The sequence below is a fragment of the Sebastes umbrosus genome, chromosome 2 (genome assembly GCF_015220745.1).
Source record: "Sebastes umbrosus isolate fSebUmb1 chromosome 2, fSebUmb1.pri, whole genome shotgun sequence".
Taxonomy (NCBI): Eukaryota; Metazoa; Chordata; class Actinopteri; order Perciformes; family Sebastidae; genus Sebastes; species Sebastes umbrosus.
In genome coordinates this window covers 1,457,317-1,477,984 of record NC_051270.1, presented here as the reverse complement: position 1 = coordinate 1,477,984, position 20,668 = coordinate 1,457,317, and the positions used below count along the sequence as shown (strand labels likewise).

General features: G+C 44.2%; 1 protein-coding gene across 4 annotated transcripts in view; it reads right to left on the bottom strand.

Moving 5' to 3' along the window:
* LOC119503463 (SH3 and multiple ankyrin repeat domains protein 2-like) overlaps positions 1-20,668 on the bottom strand; it is a 236,632-nt gene that overhangs the window by 16,774 nt on the left and 199,190 nt on the right. Inside the window, exons 18-25 of one of the 4 annotated variants that reach the window (XM_037795273.1) lie at positions 15,223-15,358; positions 13,399-13,479; positions 13,278-13,286; positions 11,377-11,400; positions 9,121-9,159; positions 8,431-8,543; positions 6,979-7,084; positions 3,245-5,744 (exon numbers count right to left, since the gene is read on the bottom strand). In XM_037795273.1, coding sequence (XP_037651201.1) covers positions 3,245-5,744; positions 6,979-7,084; positions 8,431-8,543; positions 9,121-9,159; positions 11,377-11,400; positions 13,278-13,286; positions 13,399-13,479; positions 15,223-15,358 — 3,008 coding nt within the window. The remainder of the gene's footprint in view (positions 1-3,244; positions 5,745-6,978; positions 7,085-8,430; positions 8,544-9,120; positions 9,160-11,376; positions 11,401-13,277; positions 13,287-13,398; positions 13,480-15,222; positions 15,359-20,668) is intronic. The other 3 variants (XM_037795280.1, XM_037795288.1, XM_037795297.1) reach the window with 3 other exon arrangements.

The following is a 20,668-nucleotide window of genomic DNA, read 5'->3' as shown; positions in this document are numbered from 1 at the left end:
CAGTGGATACAAATGTAAAAGTGGAAACAGGGCTTTGGTGTGACGTAGGGGTGGAACGCTTCACAAAATCCACGGTTCGGTTCATATCACGGTTTTCGGTTCGGTTCGGTTCATTTATGGTACAGCGATGAGGTCAAGTTCTGATTTCAACATGCTTTTCATTTATTTGGCAAAAATAAGTTAACAAATGTTTGCCTTAACAAAAGTATGGCTTACATAAGGAACATAAACACTTTTTAATTGTCAAATCTTAATTAGAAGAAGAAGAAACCTTTATTTGTCGTATACATACAGGTACATACATGAAATTTGACCTCTGCATTTAACCCATCCTAAGTATTTTAGGAGCAATGGGCTGCTGCAAGCGCCCGGGGAGCAACTTGGGGTTTAGTGTCTCGCTCAAGGACACTTCGACATGCAGTCTGTAGGAGCCGGGGATCGAACCGCCAACCTTGTGGTTAAAGGACGCAGCTTCAGTTACACTGCGCATGTGTTATACCCCATACCTCAAGACCCATGTCCGCCAGTGTCCCAGCCTCCTTCAATAGGCCTTGATTTATAGTGTGACAATAAACGGGAGCCTAACTCTACATGAAAAAAATGAACCGAACAACGCATACAGGACCCAAACCGTGACTAGCAAACCGAACGGTTCGAATCTTTTACCTGAACCGTTCCATCCCTAGTATGACGTGAACGTACGTACTTGGCGTGAACGTACCTGTGAAGATGGGAGACACAGAAGGCATGAAGAAAGAAGAGGTGAAGGAACTACAGGAGACTGGAGAAAATGGAGATGAAGATGGAGAGGCGTGAGCTGCAAATGAGATGAGTACAAGGTGTAAAGGTCAACAGACATGACTTTGAAACGCAGACGATGAAAATGAGGATAACATGATAGTATGTGGCGTGAAGCGTGAAGGAGGGGTACGCGAGACCGGACCTCAGCAGCTGCCGGGCATCTCACTGTAATTACCACAAATGGCCGTCACAGTGTTGTTGATCTAACAGTGTTTATTAGATCAGAAGGCCCCCAACGCCCAGAGGAATCAACTCTTTCCCTCTGTGCTCTCTACACCTCACTGATGAGCGATGGGACCATTCATACAAAATGCATGCGAGCGGTGAATTATTTATTGTGCTTTTTATTTCCCTCTCAAACAGGGGAGATGTGAGTTTAAAAAACCATGAGCTGAGCCGGTCCAGGTGCAGGGTCCATCAAAATGGTGTCCCAGTTACTCCAAAGTTGACTCCTGCATGCCCTGAACAATCTACAACATAGCTATGCTATGGCTAGGAAAGCAATCTTTGTTATATCAAATGTACCATCCCTTAATCCTGCATATCAACAAGTAAACAGCCCCCACTTTAATATTTATTGCCTCTAGTGGTCCTTTGTGCTTCCATCCAAATGAACATTCATTTTAGAAACAGTGAAAATAAATGTCAAAGCGAGAGGATGAGCTGAATGATGAATGATGTCCGCACATGTGCTACACTATAAACAGAGGATTCAACTCCCCACAGTAACTCTTTTATCCACGGGGAAGTCCACAGTTCATGACACACAGACCTCAAACTTAGACTTCTACCACAATAAACGCTTGTTTCAACACTGTTCTCTACTGCCAAATATTGTGACTAGAAATCATCAACATAGTTGACTGACGTTAGTAGCTGCTAGCTGTTACAGTTACTTTTAGAGGGAGTTACATGAACTGCTTCTTGGCAAACAACAGTAGGACGCAGTGACTGAGCTTTACCAACCTCTTGCCGAAACAGTGAGGTTGCCAGGTTTGGCATCATCATGCCTGTACAGAGACCTACTTATATAAAAACCTGTGCTCACCTCTGACAACCTGCAAAGCCATGCTCTGTTATATAATTTATAGATAAATCACAAATTAATCACATATTTTTTATTTGTTTGAGATTTATCAAGTACTTAAAACTCTTATCAACATGGGAGTGAGCAAATATGCTGCTTTATGCAAATTAATGTATATATTTATTATTGGAAATCAATTATCAACACAAAACAATGACAGATATTGTCCAGAAACCCTCACAGGTACTGCATTTAGCATTAACAATATGCTCAAATCATAACATGGCAAACTGCAGCCCAACAGGCAACAACAGCTGCCCCAAACGGCAAATCTGACTCGTGGGTACACATAGAACCCATTCTCATTTACATATCTTGAGGTCAGAGGTCAAAGGGACCCCTTATTAAATACTTGACAAATCCTCCTTTAAGGTACATTTTGACCCGATTGCGATTAATTGCGATTAACTATGGACAATCATGCGATCATACGCCACAACAACATGAAGCCTCTGAAGAACCTTCTATAAACCCTTCACATGACATAGAAACACACCCCTGTAGCCTCATATACTGTATATTCCACACACATCAAAAACAAGCAGCTGGGTTGTAATGCTCTAAAACTCTTAACCTTCAGTTTCCCGCCAAATATACAAATCTATAATCACCGAGACACAATTGAAAATCCTGTCAACAGAAAACCAAACTCATAAGTATAATCAATGATGAGCATGCAGTGGATCAGCTGGTAGTCTTTGGGATAGGGATGGTCATTTTAGTTAAACGGTTAATTATTAACATCCCTACTTTGGGATATATATCACAAAACCTGGACGAATAAAACCCAAATCATCTGCATGGCTACATATGTCAAGGAGTAAGTGAGAAAATGATTTGTTGTATCTCGGGTGAAACGACCCTGTAATAATAATAATAATAATAACACCCCAGGCTTCTCTAAAATTAATAAAAAAACACTTATATCTCAGGTCCACTGTGCACTAAAAACTAAAAATGCAGTATCAATAACTAGTCAAGTGCTCCTTGACACACCTGTGTCTGAGTCACATGTCTGTTATTGTTTGTCCCACCTCCGCCGCTTAGTGTAAAGAGACTTTGAGTCCTAGAAAAGCGCTATACAAATTCCATTTTGTATTATTATTACAACAGTATTCATGCTTTGACACAACAGCAGACAATACTACAAGCAAATACTGCCATTGGCATATCGCCATGAAACCACTACAGACTCTAGGAGGTTTGCTCAACTCATACAGTGAATGGAGTTCCTGCACAAGTAACTAACCATTGAAATAAATTATGAATAAAAGTAAAGGATGAGGGAAGATCTGGGAATGACATATGGAGCATTATACACATCAAAATAAGAACATATTTAAGTGACTGACATACCTTGTTCCGAAGCCCCCCCTGGTCCCCGTGGGGGAGTCCAGGCTTTCTCCCGGCTTGGGTGGCCTGTCGCGATTCATTTGCTGCAGAATGGAGCTCAGCTCGGTGATAACGGTGTTCTTGGAGTCCGGTGTGGATGGGGGGCTGCGCAGCTCGGGGGGCTGATCGCCCCACAGCTTGGATGTCCTTTGAGTAGGAGTCCTAGGAGATTCAGAGGATGAAGGGGGAGGGGGAGGGGCCTGAGGCGGAGACCCGTAGGACTCTGGGGGCTCTTCGATGAGAGCGTCGTGATAAAGCGATGTTCTGTTGATGACGGACTTGCCCTTGGGTTTGGGTGGCACGGGGGGCCGATCCACCAGGTAGGCGTGCCCGTCTGCGGTGGCGTAGAGGCTCTCCAGAGCGCTGTCGCAGAAGCCTCCCTCCGACGACAGCGTGGAGATGCTGGAAACGGTGCTGGTGGTCTCCATGTGCTGAGGATCCCCGCTACTGCGGCTGTCTACCTCTTCGATGCCCGAGTCACCCACCCCCGACTCTGAGTCGGGTGGAGGAGGAGGATATGAGGGGGGCATGCTGTTCGCCACCCGTTTGTGTTGATCGGTGACAGGCGGTGGGGCGTGAGCGTGGTACGGGGGTAGAGCAGGTCCCCCGTTCCGTCTCTGTTGCTGAAGCATCTCTGCAATGGCACTAGCCTGATCATCAGGAATGTCAATACTGTTGGCAAACTCCAGCGGTGGGGGGAGGGGCTCTGTGAAGTCAAAATCGTCATCAATGTCAACTGAGGCGAGAGGAGGAGGGGGGATGCGGAAGGGCAGCTTTACTGGTTCATCCAAAGACTCCCCTAAGGGAATGCTCCTCCTGTGTGATGAGGGTGGCTGGGGATTGGCGGACAGTGTTGTAGCGTTTAGAGGATCGGGTTGGTTGGGGTCCTTCAGCTCAGACGGCCTGTTGCTGTCCTGCCCCTCCACCTCTTGGTTGTTCACCTTGTTGCTCGCTTCGTTGCTGGTGTGGACCATCAACAGCCCGGTTGACTTGGGTGGCGACGTGTCCGCCACATCCGCCGGCGCACTTTTCCTCTCCTCAGCTGCCTGATGCTGCCGTTCTTCCCGCGCCCCATCGGACTCGTACTTCTGCTCCGTCATCTGCCTCCGCAGACCGCCTCGGCCGGGCCGCCCCATGGTCGCCGTTGAGATCGCAGCAAAACTCGTCTCGATGCCGGAGCGTAGTTTGGTGTCAATAAACAGCGGTTGGTTGAGGTCCGGTTTGTGACTTGGCTGTGTTGGGAGGGACTGGGGTTCGTGCTTGGGTGTTTGCTGAACCTGAGGAGGATTTGGTGGCTGATTCTGAGGATGGTTTTGTTGCTCCTTCATCGCGCGGTCACGAGCTGCCAGGGCCAGAGCGAGTGGAGAATTAGGGTCCAAGGGCTTGCCGGTGACAGGATGGAGGTAGGTCCCATTGGCCCTGTAGTGGCTCTTAGGAGGAGTGGCTGGGAGACTAATGGGACTGTCCAGGTTTTGACACTGGCCTGTTCTGGTGTTTAGAGGCTCTCGTACCACTGTGGGCTCAGGAGTGTTGAAATCTGTCATGTTGCCACTACCGCCCCCGACAGGCGGCCCAAGCTGTGCTGCGGGAGGGGGACCCAATATTCTTCGAAGCCGCTCGTCGCTACTGAACATGCCTTCATCAATGGACTTTGACTGGCGAAGGCGAGGGGTTGGTGTGGGACTACTGAACTCATCATCCCCCATGTCTATTGACTGGAAGGCAATGGAGTGCTTTTTTGCCTCTAGCCTCTTCTCCCGGTCCCGTACTGCCCCGGCAATAGCTGCCGCAAAGGGGTTGCTTAGAGACATGGGGTCTTCAGGACGCAAACCACAACCGGTGGGCATGAGAGGCGGGTGTTCAGGGGTGGTGGGCTCGATCTCCATACTGCTACCCTGGCTGCTCTTGCCACTGCTGCTGGTGGAGGGCTCCTTAACGATGATGGTGGGGATGGGGATGGAGGAGCATGTTCGCTCTACGGGCGTAGTAGGCATGGAAACCGCGCCCGAGGGGCTTGCTGGCATGCGACACGTTTTCTCGGGACTGTCCTCAACGTTGGGCTGCTTCACTAGCATGCCCTTCCTTCGAGCTGGTTTGGCTGGCACATACAGTGTCTTATTGCCCACCTCGGAGTAAGGGTTCTCCGGCACTGGCGTGCGCCCTCGGGTGCGTGTGCTCTCAAACTGCTCGGAGCTCTGGCGGAAGTAGCCACGCCTTAACGTACCGACGTCGGTGGTTCGGCTGATGGTTTTCACTGCGTTGGGCGAGTTCTGGGTGAAGCTGGGTCGTGTTGTGCCGTAGTTCTTGGGTGTAGGGCCAGCGGCTGAGTTGTAGTCAGGTGGCGACGGGGGTGAAATGGCTGGAGGAGGAGGGATGTCCTCTGAGGTGTCGGGCATAGAGAGGCTGCGGGAGAACTTGAGTAGGGGAGGTGTGAGGAATCCCTGTTTCTCATCCTCCGTATTACCTTGGAGAAATGGAGCAGAAAGAAAAATTATGTGACGACCTGGGGGAGACATTCTTATTTTTTATTTCCAGCATGGCCTCCTCCTTCCTCTGCAAATGTCTCATTTATTCACCTGAGCTCTTTCTTAACCTTTATTTATCCAGGAAGGGAGTTCCTGAAATTTGTGAGAGGCCAGATAAGAAGAGTAGCCGGCTAAAAGATGTTTGATGTAGCAAGTGAGAATTAACTAATGAGTTGATTTGACGAATTACACCACAACACCACCGACTGGGATCTTGGATAATACGGACAAAAATAAACATTTTTATTACACGGCTTTGTTGAATACTCGATTCTGATTGGTTAATCACGGCGTTCTAAGGTCTGTTAATCTCTTATAGCAGACCGTTGCTATGTATAGCAGACCGCTGCTATGTTTAACAGACCGTTGCTATGTATAACAGACCGTTGCTATGTATAGCAGACCGTTGCTATGTATAACAGACCGTTGCTATGTTTAACAGACCGTTGCTATGTATAGCACACCGTTGCTATGGGCGCAATTCTGATGTCGGACTCTGGAGGATCGTTTTTTGTGTCAGATTGTTGATTTCTTAAGTAAGTAGCCGTGTAATAAGCGGGATAATGTACAGCGAGCGGGTCACTGTTGATGCATCGCCCTGAAGGGGTTTATTTCACAACAATGACCAGCTCGCTGAGCATTATCCTTTACATATGAAAGGCTGAAGAGTAGCCATGGAGTAGTTATAGGAGCTGTGTACATAAAAAAATGTCAAATTACACTATTTAGTTGACAAACCAGTGCCATGAAACCAGAATATGCTAAAAGTGCTTTCATTGCAATTAATGCAAAAAAAAGACCTTCATATTTTTTTTAAGTTATAATAATGATGGCATTGCAAATGAAAAGCGCTGTGAGTAACATTAGCCTGCATGACGTCCCTCCAGTTCAGCAGTGAGAATGAGGTTTCAGCATATGCTTAATGACCTCCAATATTATCGCCTGAAAGCACACTTTGCTGACTGGATCATTCTAATTTATCTATAATTAGCTTTAATATTGCTTGAGCACACAGAGCAAGTCCTCTGAGCATTAATGGAATATTACGACAAGCTAAAAGAACAACGTACCGGACATGCAGTTCACAACTCACTACCGACACACACACACACACACACACACACACACACACACATACACACACACACACACTTAACGGTATACACATCATACCTATGGACTTTTGCTTTTTCAAAGTGCTCTTCTCAGGTAGCCCCAGGAAAGCCCCCGGCACAGTGGGCGGCACCACTGCTACTCCCTGACGGTCATGATACATGGACTGCAAACCAGAGAGTTGTTAATGATAAACCCAGAAATACACACTCTTCATTAGCTCTCCGCTGGCTGTGGACACCAACACTAACAGCATTTAGTTTCATTTATCCATCAGTAAAATTAAGGCGTAAAACAAACTGCTGTCCATTAGGCATTTAAAATTAATATAATACACTGAAAACCAACACCTTCAGAATCACAAATTAACATCATATACACCATGTACTGTATAAACTGTGTAAGGAATAATCTAATTCTTAAAAAGTCGATTATTTAACAGTTATTTATGTATGTTCCAACTTTGTAAGTATTTTTTAATGTCAGCTGATTTCAGTTTTGTTAGGACTGGGACGATTCACCTACAGTATCTCCCGATTCAATACTATCACGATACTCGGGTGCCGATTCGATATGTATTGTGATTTTAAGTTTACTTTGTTTATTTTTTAACACTAGACCATGGGAAAAAGTTGAATCATACACTTCTAGGGACTTTTACTTTAGAAAATATCTAAATGAATCCAGTAAGAATGTTTGATTTTCAGCATGTATGTAGTCAGAGATGTCCTGAAGTCAAATATATCAGTCATTGTCAGGTATTATTTATTATCCAGCAACCCAAAAAATCAACAATAAAGACATTTCCCTCACAGATTAGTGGTGTTTTCTTTTTAATTTATAAGGGACATGTAATGTTTTATACTTTTTGTGAATTTAATCCATCAATCTCATTTCCATAGATGTATTTGGATCTACAGTTCCCTTTGTTAACACCTTATTTTGAAAACCGAACGTAGTTACTACTTCCTCTAACTTCTTCAAGGTGGTCTCTAGCTCTCCCGTCAGCTCCATCCTCTTTATCCATCCATGGTCAGCTCCATCGGGGCCGTTTCAATGCATTCAACATAAATGTCAGTATCTGGGTGCTCTACAGTCGTAGCGTTGGCCCATTTGACCACGGAGACGAGAGTGACGGCCGGCTCAACCGCAACGTTACTGCCATACCATAACGTTTCCTGTCCATGACAGAGTTAGTGTGCATATTTTACTGTATGTGTAGTGTTTATTAGTTTGGATTTAACATGTGAGGTTGCAGATTGTATCCACGCAGACCCTCCGCCGTTTTCTAATATTTCGTTCCGACTCATTTTAGTTTTTGGCGGATACTGAACGTATATGACTCTGACTACAACAATAAAAGCGGTAACTTCCTTCTACCTCCGCATAAACTCAAAATGAAGCAAATATATTGATTCTGGCATTAAAAAATCGATTTCAAAATTGTTAAAATAAATCGCGATACATAGGTGAATCGATTTTTTCCCCCACCCCTAAGTTTTGTTCACCTACATTCATATCAGCTGCTGTAACCAAACAGCGACTGGATGGGCGTGGTTTGATCGTGGCGATCTTCGTATCCACAGGCGAGGTCTTTTGGGCGTGCGTCATCTCTTCAACTTTGTCTGGAAGATAAAGCGAGCCGTCGTTCATGAGCAACAGAAATGACGGGGGTGGGGGGGCAGGACTGAACTTGCAAAACCCTCAGTAAGTCTCTCATGGGCCAAACGCAAGCTAATCATTCACAGTGACCCTTCCCTGCGTTTCCACACTGAATTGCAGATGAGACTGAAACAAAAAAACAACATTGAAACACATTTTTGGGAGGGGGGGAGACAGGAGGACTTTGATGAAATGCGTCGGGCGTGTCCAGCCTTCCAAGCCGTGCAAGCTTTCCAAACAGCAGCATCATCCAACTCTCGGGGTCGTTCCCTCATTAAATGGAACATGAACAATGAACGTGAGGTCTGTCAAGTTTGCCGTTGTCTTTCTCAGTCGTATTCTTGGGAAAGGTGTCAACGGCAAATTTGGCAGGAGTGAACTTCCCTCTGGCGTGTGATGATGCCCTTCGGATAGAGTCCCACCTAAAAACGGCTTCGCTCAGAGAAGCTACATGCTAGCCCTGATCTAGCCTCGACCTGCCCGGCTACAGCTCTGTCTAGGATGTAGAAAAGCTTCCATGCATTAGGGGGGAGTGATTACTTAGAGTGACTTGGAAAACAATCCTCTTCTTCTGCGCATCTACACACAGAGGAGAGGAGTGGGGGGCAGGGGGGAGGAGGGGAGAGGTGAGGAAGGGAGGAAAGGGGGAGGAAAGGAGCGTCAATGACCTTAACTACAGTTACAGAAAAAAACACAAACAGGAAGGAAAAAAAGCACATTTCCTCGCTCTCGCAATTGGATTGCTGCTAGAGCACATCAGACAACATGAAACACGGTTGCCCTGGAAACCTACCACACACACACACACACACACACACACCTGCAATGACACAGGAGGGAAAGAAAGAAGGCACACATAAAGAAAAGACACACACCTTTTTAGAACAGGTAAAATGAACAAACATTGACTTACAGCAACAGTGTTTTTTTTTTTGCTCACACACATACACACGAGTAAAGTGTTGTGTAATTCCTCATTAAGGCTCTGTTGTTATGTTTCATTGTGTTTGAAGCTTGATATTCTCCTAGAGAAATGAAATAATGTGGTTCTTGCTGTTGCACGCTGTTCGTGTTTAGGAAGTTCTCTTGAGGTGAACTACTCCTTTTAATCAAAAGTAAACTATACGGGACGACTCGGCGTCCAGAAACTGTGACTGTGAACGAAGGACAGAGGAGCTTAAACATCAATACAACATAAAATAAATCATGCACAACATTTAGAGCACAATGAGAACAGCTGTAGTCATGCAAATACATTACAGGTTAGGGCTGCACGATTATGGCCAGAATGATAATCACGATTATTTTGATTAGGGATGCACCGACACCGATACTAGTATCGGGTATCGGGTCCGATACTGTGCTCATGTACTCGTACTCGTACTCGTAATACAGTTCCGATACAACGGCAACGATACCACTTTACGGCAGCGCGACGTTAACCTCTCGTCACCATCTTTCGGGTCTTATCGCACGCGCTCACGCTCCAACTCCCCGACGGTGCGCCCAACCCCGTTGGGCTTGGATCCCACCTCATCTGGCGCGCGCTGGCCCTCACTTTCATTTCGCCACAGGGTTTTGCTTGCACCCTCTGACTCGCACGTACGTTAGACTCCTTGGTCCGTGTTTCAAGACGGGTCGGGTGGGTTGCAGACATCGCCGCAGACCCCTGGTGCCTTTTACGTGGGCTGAGCTCTGCCCTGGGGGCACGACGCGGTTGGGGCGCACTAAGGACAGTCTGCCCCGGTTGACAGTCGATCCGGGAGCAGGGGGCCCCGTCCCTCCCCGGTGGGGAGAGAGGGCGCAGCGAGCACTTTGTCCACGGCCCGGGAAGCACCTTCACCCCGTGCCTTTCCAAGCCGACCTAGAGCCGGTGGCGGCGCACCGCCTCGTATGCGGGACTCCCCAGCCTGCCGTGTGTCGCTCACACCCTCCAGCTGGCTGTTAACGAGGGTCTTTTGGCACAGAGAAGTACTTGTATCGGTACTCAGTATCGGCGAGCACCCAAATGTAAGTACTTGTACTTGTACTCGGTCTGAAAAAATTATATCGGTGCATCCCTGAATTGATCAATATTGATATCACGATTATTCATTGATTCTAGCGACAAAATATTTTAATAGCACTTTCACATTAAAATAAACAGAGCGCTGCTTTCACTTCCATGCTGTACTATATCACTGTTAATGTACAAATTAGGGCGGCACGATGTTGGAAAAAACTGACATTGTAATATTTTTTTTCTGATATATATACATATATATATATATACATATATATATATATATGTATATATATATTGCAATATGAATAAATATAGGAATATTCCCCCTACCCTTTTGTTAGCTACATTTTAAAGTTAAATGCTTCAATCTGGTGCACTTCGAGAGCAAAATTAGCAACATTAAGATAATAATAATAAAGATAATATCTATACCCAAAAGTGAAGCCAAAACATGTCGATCACCGGCTGGTGGCTGTTAGTTTAGGAAGCGCTTGATTTGATATGCAGCAGAGTTTTCTGTGAGCATTTTAAACGTCAATATCGCAGGCTATCATGTTCAATTAATTGTGGGAAACCAAAATCATGATTAATATTCGCTTAATTGTGCAGCCCTACTACGGGTGTAACACCGTTTGGTTTGAATGTCAGACAGATTCTTATATAAAAAGCAAAATAAGTTGTCAACAAATAGAACAGTGTAATCACAGCGGGGTGGGGGTGAGGAAGGTATGTGACATAAATCAATCATTGGGAATACCGGATCGGACTCAAACATGCCTGCAGTGACTTACCACCTTTCTTTTTCCTTAGAGTGGCTTAGGGGGTGACAGAAAAAAGATTTTGGTGTCTTTAAAGAACAAAAACAGACTCAATCCTCCCCACAAGATGAACAAAAGTACACTTGTACTGTAGCTTTGTTTAAAAAAGTATTCAGTGTATTTTTCTTCTAATTAAGTTTGTCCCTCTGCAGTGGATGCATTATGTAGTGAGCATCCCGTAATTTACATTCAGATATAAAAACATGAATGCACTTAAGAACGCTTCCTACTATAAATGTATAACGTACAGTATATAAGAATGAAATGTGTCAAATAAGCAGCTCCAGAAGAAACATGCTGACCAGAGGTATTTTTTTCTGTCAGCAATTTCCTGCGATATGAGTCGACTCCCTCTCCTGTCATTTATTTATTCATTCACCTTTCATCTCTCTGCCTGCTCTTTGCCACACCTTTACCACACAAAGCTGCGGTAACTAATGATCGCTCCATACGTGTAAATCACAAGCTGCTATAGAGTGCTCCAGGGATGACGGATTTTTGTAGGCCAACCAGGAAGTTAGCATCGCCCCGGTTCCCTCCACAAAAAGCCAATGGGATTGTTCAATTAAAAATAAGCTCTGTGGCAAACACACGTCTATGATACTGACACGTTTTGTTCTGCAAGATAATCTCCACAAATAAACACCACTTTAGGATTTTTGAAACCTAACTATAGTGGTTTTGTTGCGTTGTTACAGTTGTTGCGTTACGTTGTCCTGTTACGTTGTCCTGTTACGTTGTCCTGTTACGTTGTTACGTCACATTTTGACGTCACATTTTGATGTCACGTTGTCACGTCACCTTGTCACGTCACCTTGTCACGTCACCTTGTCACGTCACCTTGTCACGTCACCTTGTCACGTCACCTTGTCACGTCACCTTGTCACGTCACCTTGTCACCCTTGTCACGTTGTTATGTTACGTTTCACAACATTAACCCCGTAGCATTGTACGTTCCTGCAAGCATGATACGAGGCTGATATGAAACGTATATAAGAAACATATTTTGGGTACAGAAACGTCGCCATTCAACGTATCCGTTGTTTGCAGAAACGTCCAATGCAAACATTTTTTCTGGCGACTGGGCTGAATTTGAGTTTTTTCGTAGTGTTTTATAAACGAGATCCCCTAACACAAAGACCTCCTCTGTTAAAGTTATAATCCTTCAGATTTTCATGAAATTAAATCCTGTTTGTGGTTCAATTTTTTTCTGCAATAGCTGAAAATAATAATAAAAAAACAACAAAAACAAAACAAAACCTAATGTATATACAGTATATTATTGCAATATAAAGTATTTTTTATTGGTAGTGGCAGACTTCGCCATACCCGGATTCAAAGAAAATGATACAAGTATATAATCCAGCGCAATTTGAACTCATGCTGCCTTCACACCTCCTGCCCTCCTTCCCTCGTTCCCTTCCCTTCCTTCTTTCCTTCCTTCCCCTGTCAGGCCTCCTGTGTCTCCTTCTGCTCATGTGTCTCAGAAACGCTGACTGGCCTGTCTGTCAGAAGGTATTATGACAGCGCAGCACTTTTAATGCAACACACACAGAGGGTCCTGAGAGGTGGTACACACCACACACACACACACATATAAAAACCACAGAGATCATACTGATGTCATGTATTTGACAGCTCATGGGTGCGGCGGTCTTCAGAAGCTAGAGTCCTTCATGCATGACAGCAACAGAGAGCAGGAGATGAGGAGGGAGGAAAAGCTTCTTTTTTTAAGAGGCAAAGCAAAATGATCGAACGATGGAAACTCAAATAGCGTTAGCCTGAACGACAGCTTCATTCAGCCGCTGTGAGCCGATGGATGTTGCAGTTAAGCAAAATGGAAGGCAAGAGGTCATGCAGCATTAACTGCTTACCTTTATCCACTATAGAGAGATGAACCAATCAGTGAGAATAAGAAAAGGGAGAGAGGTGCTGTTGTTAGACACAGACTTCCTGATGACATCATGAGTAAAAGTCAAACCGGGATGTTCTTACCGAGTTCCTCCAGTTCAGAGGTCATCGACTTGGAGCGCATGGACAGGGCCGTGGTGGGGGCTCTCTTTGGTGGAGGAGGAGCTGAGGGACACAGAGAGTCATGTGACTACAGTACATACATGTCATTTTGTTTTATTCAGACATAGAATGGCATCACATTTTCTCATGGATCGTGTTTATGAATGATAATTACAGCTGTCAAAGTTAACATAATAATTACCCACATTTTGAACAATACTAATTTCTTTAAAGCATTAACGCAACTTACGCTCCAAACTTACGCTAAATTTTGGCGAGGAAAAACTGGCATGGCCGTTTTCAAAGGGGTCCCTTGACCTCTGACCTCCAGATCAGTGAATGTAAATGGGTTCTATGGGTACCCACGAGTCTCCCCTTTACAGACATGCCCACTTTATGATCATCACATGCAGTTTGGGGCAAGTCATAGTCAAGTCAGCACACTGACACACTGACAGCTGTTGTTGCCTGCATGAACATGCAATTGAATTTTACGTTAAAGAAAAGTTATAAAAATGTGGGTGTGTTCTGTCAGTTATAGTTCTTAGAAAGAAAGAAAATCGATTCAAAACAATACTCTCATAAGTTTTGCTGCTACAGCCTTACTTGGTCTGGTATGACCAGCACTGAAGGCTAAACTTTAGCTAGAAATTGGCGTCTAATGTATAAGTTCCGATACCGATACCAGTATCGGAAATGCAACCGATACTGACCAAAATTCGGGATTGGGTATCGGCGCATACGCCAGCCTATGCACCGATAAAATACCATAAATATTATTAACCCAGAAAAAGATCAACTTGTTTAACCGGAAATCAGTTCTTCTTCGCCGCTCTTCTCAGCGAAGAAGAACTGATCGCAGGTAGTTTGTCACGTGACGATATCAAACAACAACAGTGTGGTGCTAGTGGAGAGTGTAACGATAACGGTAGTCAGAGCGAGGAGAATGTCAGCAATATGGCGATATTTCACAGTGGAAAATCCAACAAGTAAAACGGCGATATGTTCAGCAATCTTATAAAACATTTGAAGACGCAAAAACGTGAAAGAGCTCGACAACTTCACCAAAGCAAAGGGGAAAAATAAAAGAATGAACTGCGGCAGCAGACATTTGAAACCACATAACAACGATGAGATAAATTCCACCAAGGAGATAGAAGATATTACATTTATCACGCTGGTATCGGATCGGTACTCTGGACATCACTTCTGCTACTGTTACAATACTTTTTAGAATTGAATATCGTATCATATTTGTCAATTGTGGCTGCTGTTCAGTGAAAGTTACGTACAGTAGTCTCCCTTTAAGTGTTAGTGTTGATGGGCAGTGAAATATAAGGTAAGGTAAGTATTGTCAAATGGTTTAGTTCTGATAATCTAACAAGCTATAGTTATGCTGCCTACTAAAACTTTTTTGACAGCCGGCAGCTTTATAGGAAATATAAGAACTTGTGCTTCTGTGTTATTTTTGTTGTTTGCATTGTGAACACGGAGTGAGTCCGATTCCTCGCTGCCTCCGAGGGATATTATTACATAACACATCATTAGTCAGCATGCTGCTTTACTGCAGTCTGTGGTGTTTTAATACGGGAAGGTACGGCGGGTAGCAGATCCATACAGCATGAAGGTTTTTCACAAGGTGTACAGCTGTGTCCTGCTGCTCCACAGCTGGAGCTCTTCATTATTATTTCATTTTCTAATCCATGTATGATTTGAACGTCACCGTCGGTAATTTTCACCCCAGTTTTGAACAATATCGACCACTTCTCTTTCACTCTGAAGAGCAGACTCTACAGGTTGTTGTACCTTTTTTGCGTGCTGTGTCGTCGGGGTCCAGATTCCGGCTCACCGTCACCACCTTGATCAGGAGCCGGTTGCCTCCCTGGCGGATCATGTTGACCACCTGTCTGTGGCCCACCTTCACCACGTTCTCCTGGTTGACCTGATGCAAAACACACAACAGTGGAGTCATTAATGGCTAGCAGAAACCTCAAGGGGCGTCCAGACAGCCTCACATTTGTAGAAAGTTTGACATGTATAACTGGAGTGAGCAGAAAGAGGCAAAAAGTGGCCGATCCCTTCAGTTTGACGGCGTGTTTGAGAACTTTCTGAGCAGCAAAATGAAACTATACGCCATCATTTTATACCGTACATCTTTTAAATCCAGACTGAAAGGCTGACTGATCATGCCCACTACTTTGATTCAGCTGGAAATACTGTAGGTGACCATGAAACCTCTGACTTTGAGCCTTTACTGCTGAGTTTATCGAAGAGTGTCAGATATCGTACAAGATATTCAAGGCTTTGTTAGTAAAGGTTTTTTCAGAATGGCTGCGGTATTCTGAGAGCCTCGTTATCAATGTTTATGCAAAGACAGTGTCAACAAGACCATCTCAGATTTAAAGCAGCGATCCCTTTACGGCGTTATAAAAACAACATTGGTGGAAAACAGTGAGAAACAGAACAGCAGCAGACAAGACGTTGAAAGATGTGCAGCTCTCTGTGGCGGCGTCCTGCTGGGACTGATGCTATTTCCAGGTAGACGGCTCATCAAAGCGACTGACTGAATGATGCGGAAAGAAGTTGACCAACCACGGGGAAGAGGGAGGGACTAACAGGACTGCTTCAGTATGCACACAGTGTCCTGACGCTAACCATGTTTTGTGTACAAATATCAGAAAAGTCTTTAACTGTGGTGCCGTGCACACCTCTGGTCCACCCACACAGCTCTCCGATTCTGGCTGATTAGACCTCCTTTCAGGTCTGTGTGGGGGTGAACACACAGCGTTTGATTGACATCTCTCTCACTCTCCTGTTAGCTTTGTTACACCTGATGGGGCGGGACAAATTACACCATCATCATCATCATCATCATCATTCAAATGGTGCGGTCTCATCCGCTGATATCAGTGAAAACACCTGTGCAGATGTGCAGAGTCTTTAAAATTGTTTTACAGTTTTTATTCTTTTATATTTAACTTTTATTTAAAGGTCTTATTGATAACATTTTTATGTAGACAAATATAAAAAACAACAAAAAACAATAATACATCCACAGAGCCTTTACGAAAAGTGCCAAATAAAGTATGGCTTTTCTAAATTGTGCATTATTCAGTCCAAAATGAACATTTTGTTTATTTCTGAGGATGATATCTGACGTTTGGTTCCCACTTCTAACAAGAATTGTAGTAAAACAATGTTGGTATCTCTGTGCCATCAGCGACAGTTAGTGTGGAAAAAACTGGCTGAGTTTGACGGTAAAAGCCTGGCAACCACTTGTTGTGAAGTAAATGCAATGGAACGGGGGAGGGAGAATGTGACAGCTAGCGGCTGAATGTTATCAATCGTACCTTTACCCGGGTAGACTCGCAGTTCGATTGATATCCAAAAGTGCATGTAGTAAATGTTTAGTGCTGTACCGAATGTCATTTTTTTTTTTTTTACATAAAAGCCTCTATTTTATGACGTCATCACACTAAAAAAAATAAAATAAAGAATCCTTGAACAAAATCCTCAGTTTGAATAAAGAGATTCATCGGATTAAATGAGTTCGTCTTTTTTTATGAAATCAACTTTCTTTAATGAATGTAACTCGTCAGTGTTGCTCCCCTCGTGTGCGGCGAGCGGGAGAGCAAACCGCATTTTGACCACAGTGTTCATTTTTTAATTTGTGCTTCTCACGTGTCCAATGTGTCGCGGCTGTTATATGGGAACAAACTGAAGATCTTTGTGTTTTGGACTGTTGGTTGGACAAAACTAGAATAACATTTTCATACACAAGTTTGTTGTGACTTTTCCTTTTCCCTTTGATTCATGCTGCAGATAATAAGTAGACTTCAAGGAAAAGGCGGAATGACTCGATTTGAAACCTGCACCACGGATGTAAATGCAGTGGCGGTGGTGGGGTGTTAGTGTTTTCTTCCTGTCCTCTAGGGATGTGACGGTGAGGAAGTTTTCCCACTGGTGTTAATGAATACAGCGGACATTTTACAAGAAAAGATGACGGTCATTATGTGTAGCGCGCTTACTTTGGTCTTTACCGTCGGGTGGCAGTGTGTCTGACCTCTCCGGTAGAGCTTTCGCTGCGGGGACGCAGGTTTCCCGGCGATATAAAATATAAGATTTATAATTAATGGGATATAAACATTAAAAAAATGTAATCCTTTAACCTGCTCTATATCTGTGGAGAAAACACATCCTAACATTCAAGAGAAGCTGAACCTCTCTCTACAACACACTACCGTCAACAAAGGTCATAAATAAAATAAAATGATCCTAATAAAATTATAAGTGTAGTAGTATGATGTTTAACGAGCAAACCAACCAAACTGTAAATCCGTCTCTAACACTGAAAACAAGCCAATGTCTAGGATTCAAGTAAAACAACTTCAAATGAAGTCTGGTGGTCAGATCAGAGCTACAGTCTAACGCACACCGGCTGTGATCGCTCAGTCCTCCTCGCGCCGTTTACCTCATTAACGTTAAGGTTCCCTTATAGCACCGGGTTTAAATCTGAAATATTGCCACATAGGTGCTTTTGCTTTTCACTTTGACACCAAATCCTCCGCCATCTCTTGGTCCGTCAACTCTCTCTCGTCCCGTGTGTTTGAAATCTGTCTCCTGCTACTCTGAGCTGAGACTCCGTACGGAGCAGACCCTTCACTTTCAGTTTGTAGCCTCTGTCCTGCTGCTGAAAATACAGCTTTTATAATTAAACACATACGGCTCATCTATTAACATGTGGATGTAGCCGGTACCCAAAACATATCAGATGTTTGGCTGTGCAAATAATAAAACATTTTATACATTCTCTTTCAAACACATGCGTGCCCACATGGATGGTTTTTAATCTCATTACTGCTCGTCCAATTAAACATGAGCCCTGCTGGACCGCTCCTCTCATCTCCTTCCCTCCTCTCTTCTTACAGACAAATAGTGGAGGAGGGGTCAGACAAAGGGGATGAAAGAGAGAGAGAGAGCGGCCCCCAGAGCAACACAGAGAGGAAGGAGTGATGGACGAGAAGAGGGGAGAGGAGGGTGAGGAGAAACGTAGAAGACGACGGGAGTGACGGCGGCGAGGAGGGGAAGCGATGAAGACAGAGAGAGGGATAATCTAACAAACGCTGCTCGGGCATCACGAGGGCGGACATTTTGGTAATTAGAGAGAAATGCTCCAACAGCTGTTTCAGCGTGACCTCGTGTTCCCTCCGTCGGGCTCCATCACACACACTGAGGTTCCCTGGAACACTCCAGTATACTCTATAGGGGTAGCCTTATGTAACCTGCTCTGTCTTTCCACCCTATTATGTAACTACGCTTAAAGGATGAACACACACACACACACACACACACACACACATGGATATCTTCTCCTGCCAAACCCCATAGTAACGCCTGAAGAGACATGATGAATTATATTTAGGGTTTGGGTTCATATCTACATGTTTGTTTTTTTTCCAACGATGGGCAATATTTGTCTTTCTCGTTAACAGTTATCACTATAAAGGCTGTCAAAGTTAATAACGCAAATTAATTTTAACGCCACTAATTTCTTGAACACATTAATGCAACTTGCAATTTTTAGGTTTTCAGTTTTAAAGCTAGAGGGAAGATACTGGTATCATATTAAACTAGAAAACCTAATCCAGGTACTGTGTATTTTAATATTTCTGCATCCTGGGGTCCCTAAACAGTCTTGAATTACATAAATTGGGTCTCACTGTAAAGCTGAGACTCTGGTGGATCCAAAGACCCCAACTGTATTCATGTGTGATGATGTTAGTCCCCATAGGAGACATTTCATTGACCTCACTCTATAAAATGACCTGTGGTGACCTCTAGGATAATCACAGCCTCATGAAACTTTACAGCCACAAACTAGAGACCTAGAGCATTCAGAGGATGGATGGATCAGACTAGAGACCTAGAGCATTCAGAGGATGGATGGATCAGACTAGAGACCTAGAGCATTCAGAGGATGGATGGATCAAACTAGAGACCTAGAGCATTCAGAGGATGGATGGATCAGACTAGAGACCTAGAGCATTCAGAGGATGGATGGATCAGACTAGAGACCTAGAGCATTCAGAGGATGGATGGATCAGACTAGAGACCTAGAGCATTCAGAGGATGGATGGATCAGACTAGAGACCTAGAGCATTCAGAGGATGGATGGATCAAACTAGAGACCTAGAGCATTCAGAGGATGGATGGATCAGACTAGAGACCTAGAGCATTCAGAGGATGGATGGATCAGACTAGAGACCTAGAGCATTCAGAGGATTGATGGATCAAACTAGAGACCTAGAGCATTCAGAGGATGGATGGATCAAACTAGAGACCTAGAGCATTCAGAGGATGGATGGATCAGACTAGAGACCTAGAGCATTCAGAGGATGGATGTATCAGACTAGAGACCTAGAGCATTCAGAGGATGGATGGATCAAACTAGAGACCTAGAGCATTCAGAGGATGGATGTATCAGACTAGAGACCTAGAGCATTCAGAGGATGGATGGATCAGACTAGAGACCTAGAGCATTCAGAGGATGGATGTATCAGACTAGAGACCTAGAGCATTCAGAGGATGGATGGATCAAACTAGAGACCTAGAGCATTCAGAGGATGGATGTATCAGACTAGAGACCTAGAGCATTCAGAGGATGGATGGATCAAACTAGAGACCTAGAGCATTCAGAGAATGGATGGCTTTCCTAGCTAGATTGACAATAAGGGGGTTTCTGAACAGAAGTGCCCGCCATCCAATCGCCAAAAAAAACGCAATTCTTGCAGAAATCTCCAAATGTCAAAAGTTTGTGATCCCAAATCACAGCATGTCTTCTTCTCTGGTGTTCCTCGAGGTTTTGGTGTCTTAATGTGGTATTTTGGAGGATAATTGATCAAAATCTGTGTAACAAATGGTATCAACCCAAAAATTGCTGCAACAACTTATGAGACATAATAGAGCATAGAGATGGACATCATTTACTTCTATCATAATGTTCTATCTAAACCTTTATACACTTTCATTATTTATTTCTGATCTATGACTAGAACAACTTGACACACAGTGCTGAGCTGCATCTCAGATTAATCTCCAGGTTCCAGCTTTCAGATGATGTACACCACTTCTATGTGACATAGACGACGGCGTCAAGTGGCAAATCAATGCGTCGGCTATCAGTTACATGCAAACGATTAGTGATATTGATTAGCTTCCACAGTCATCGACGCTGGTGTGAATGCAGCCATCG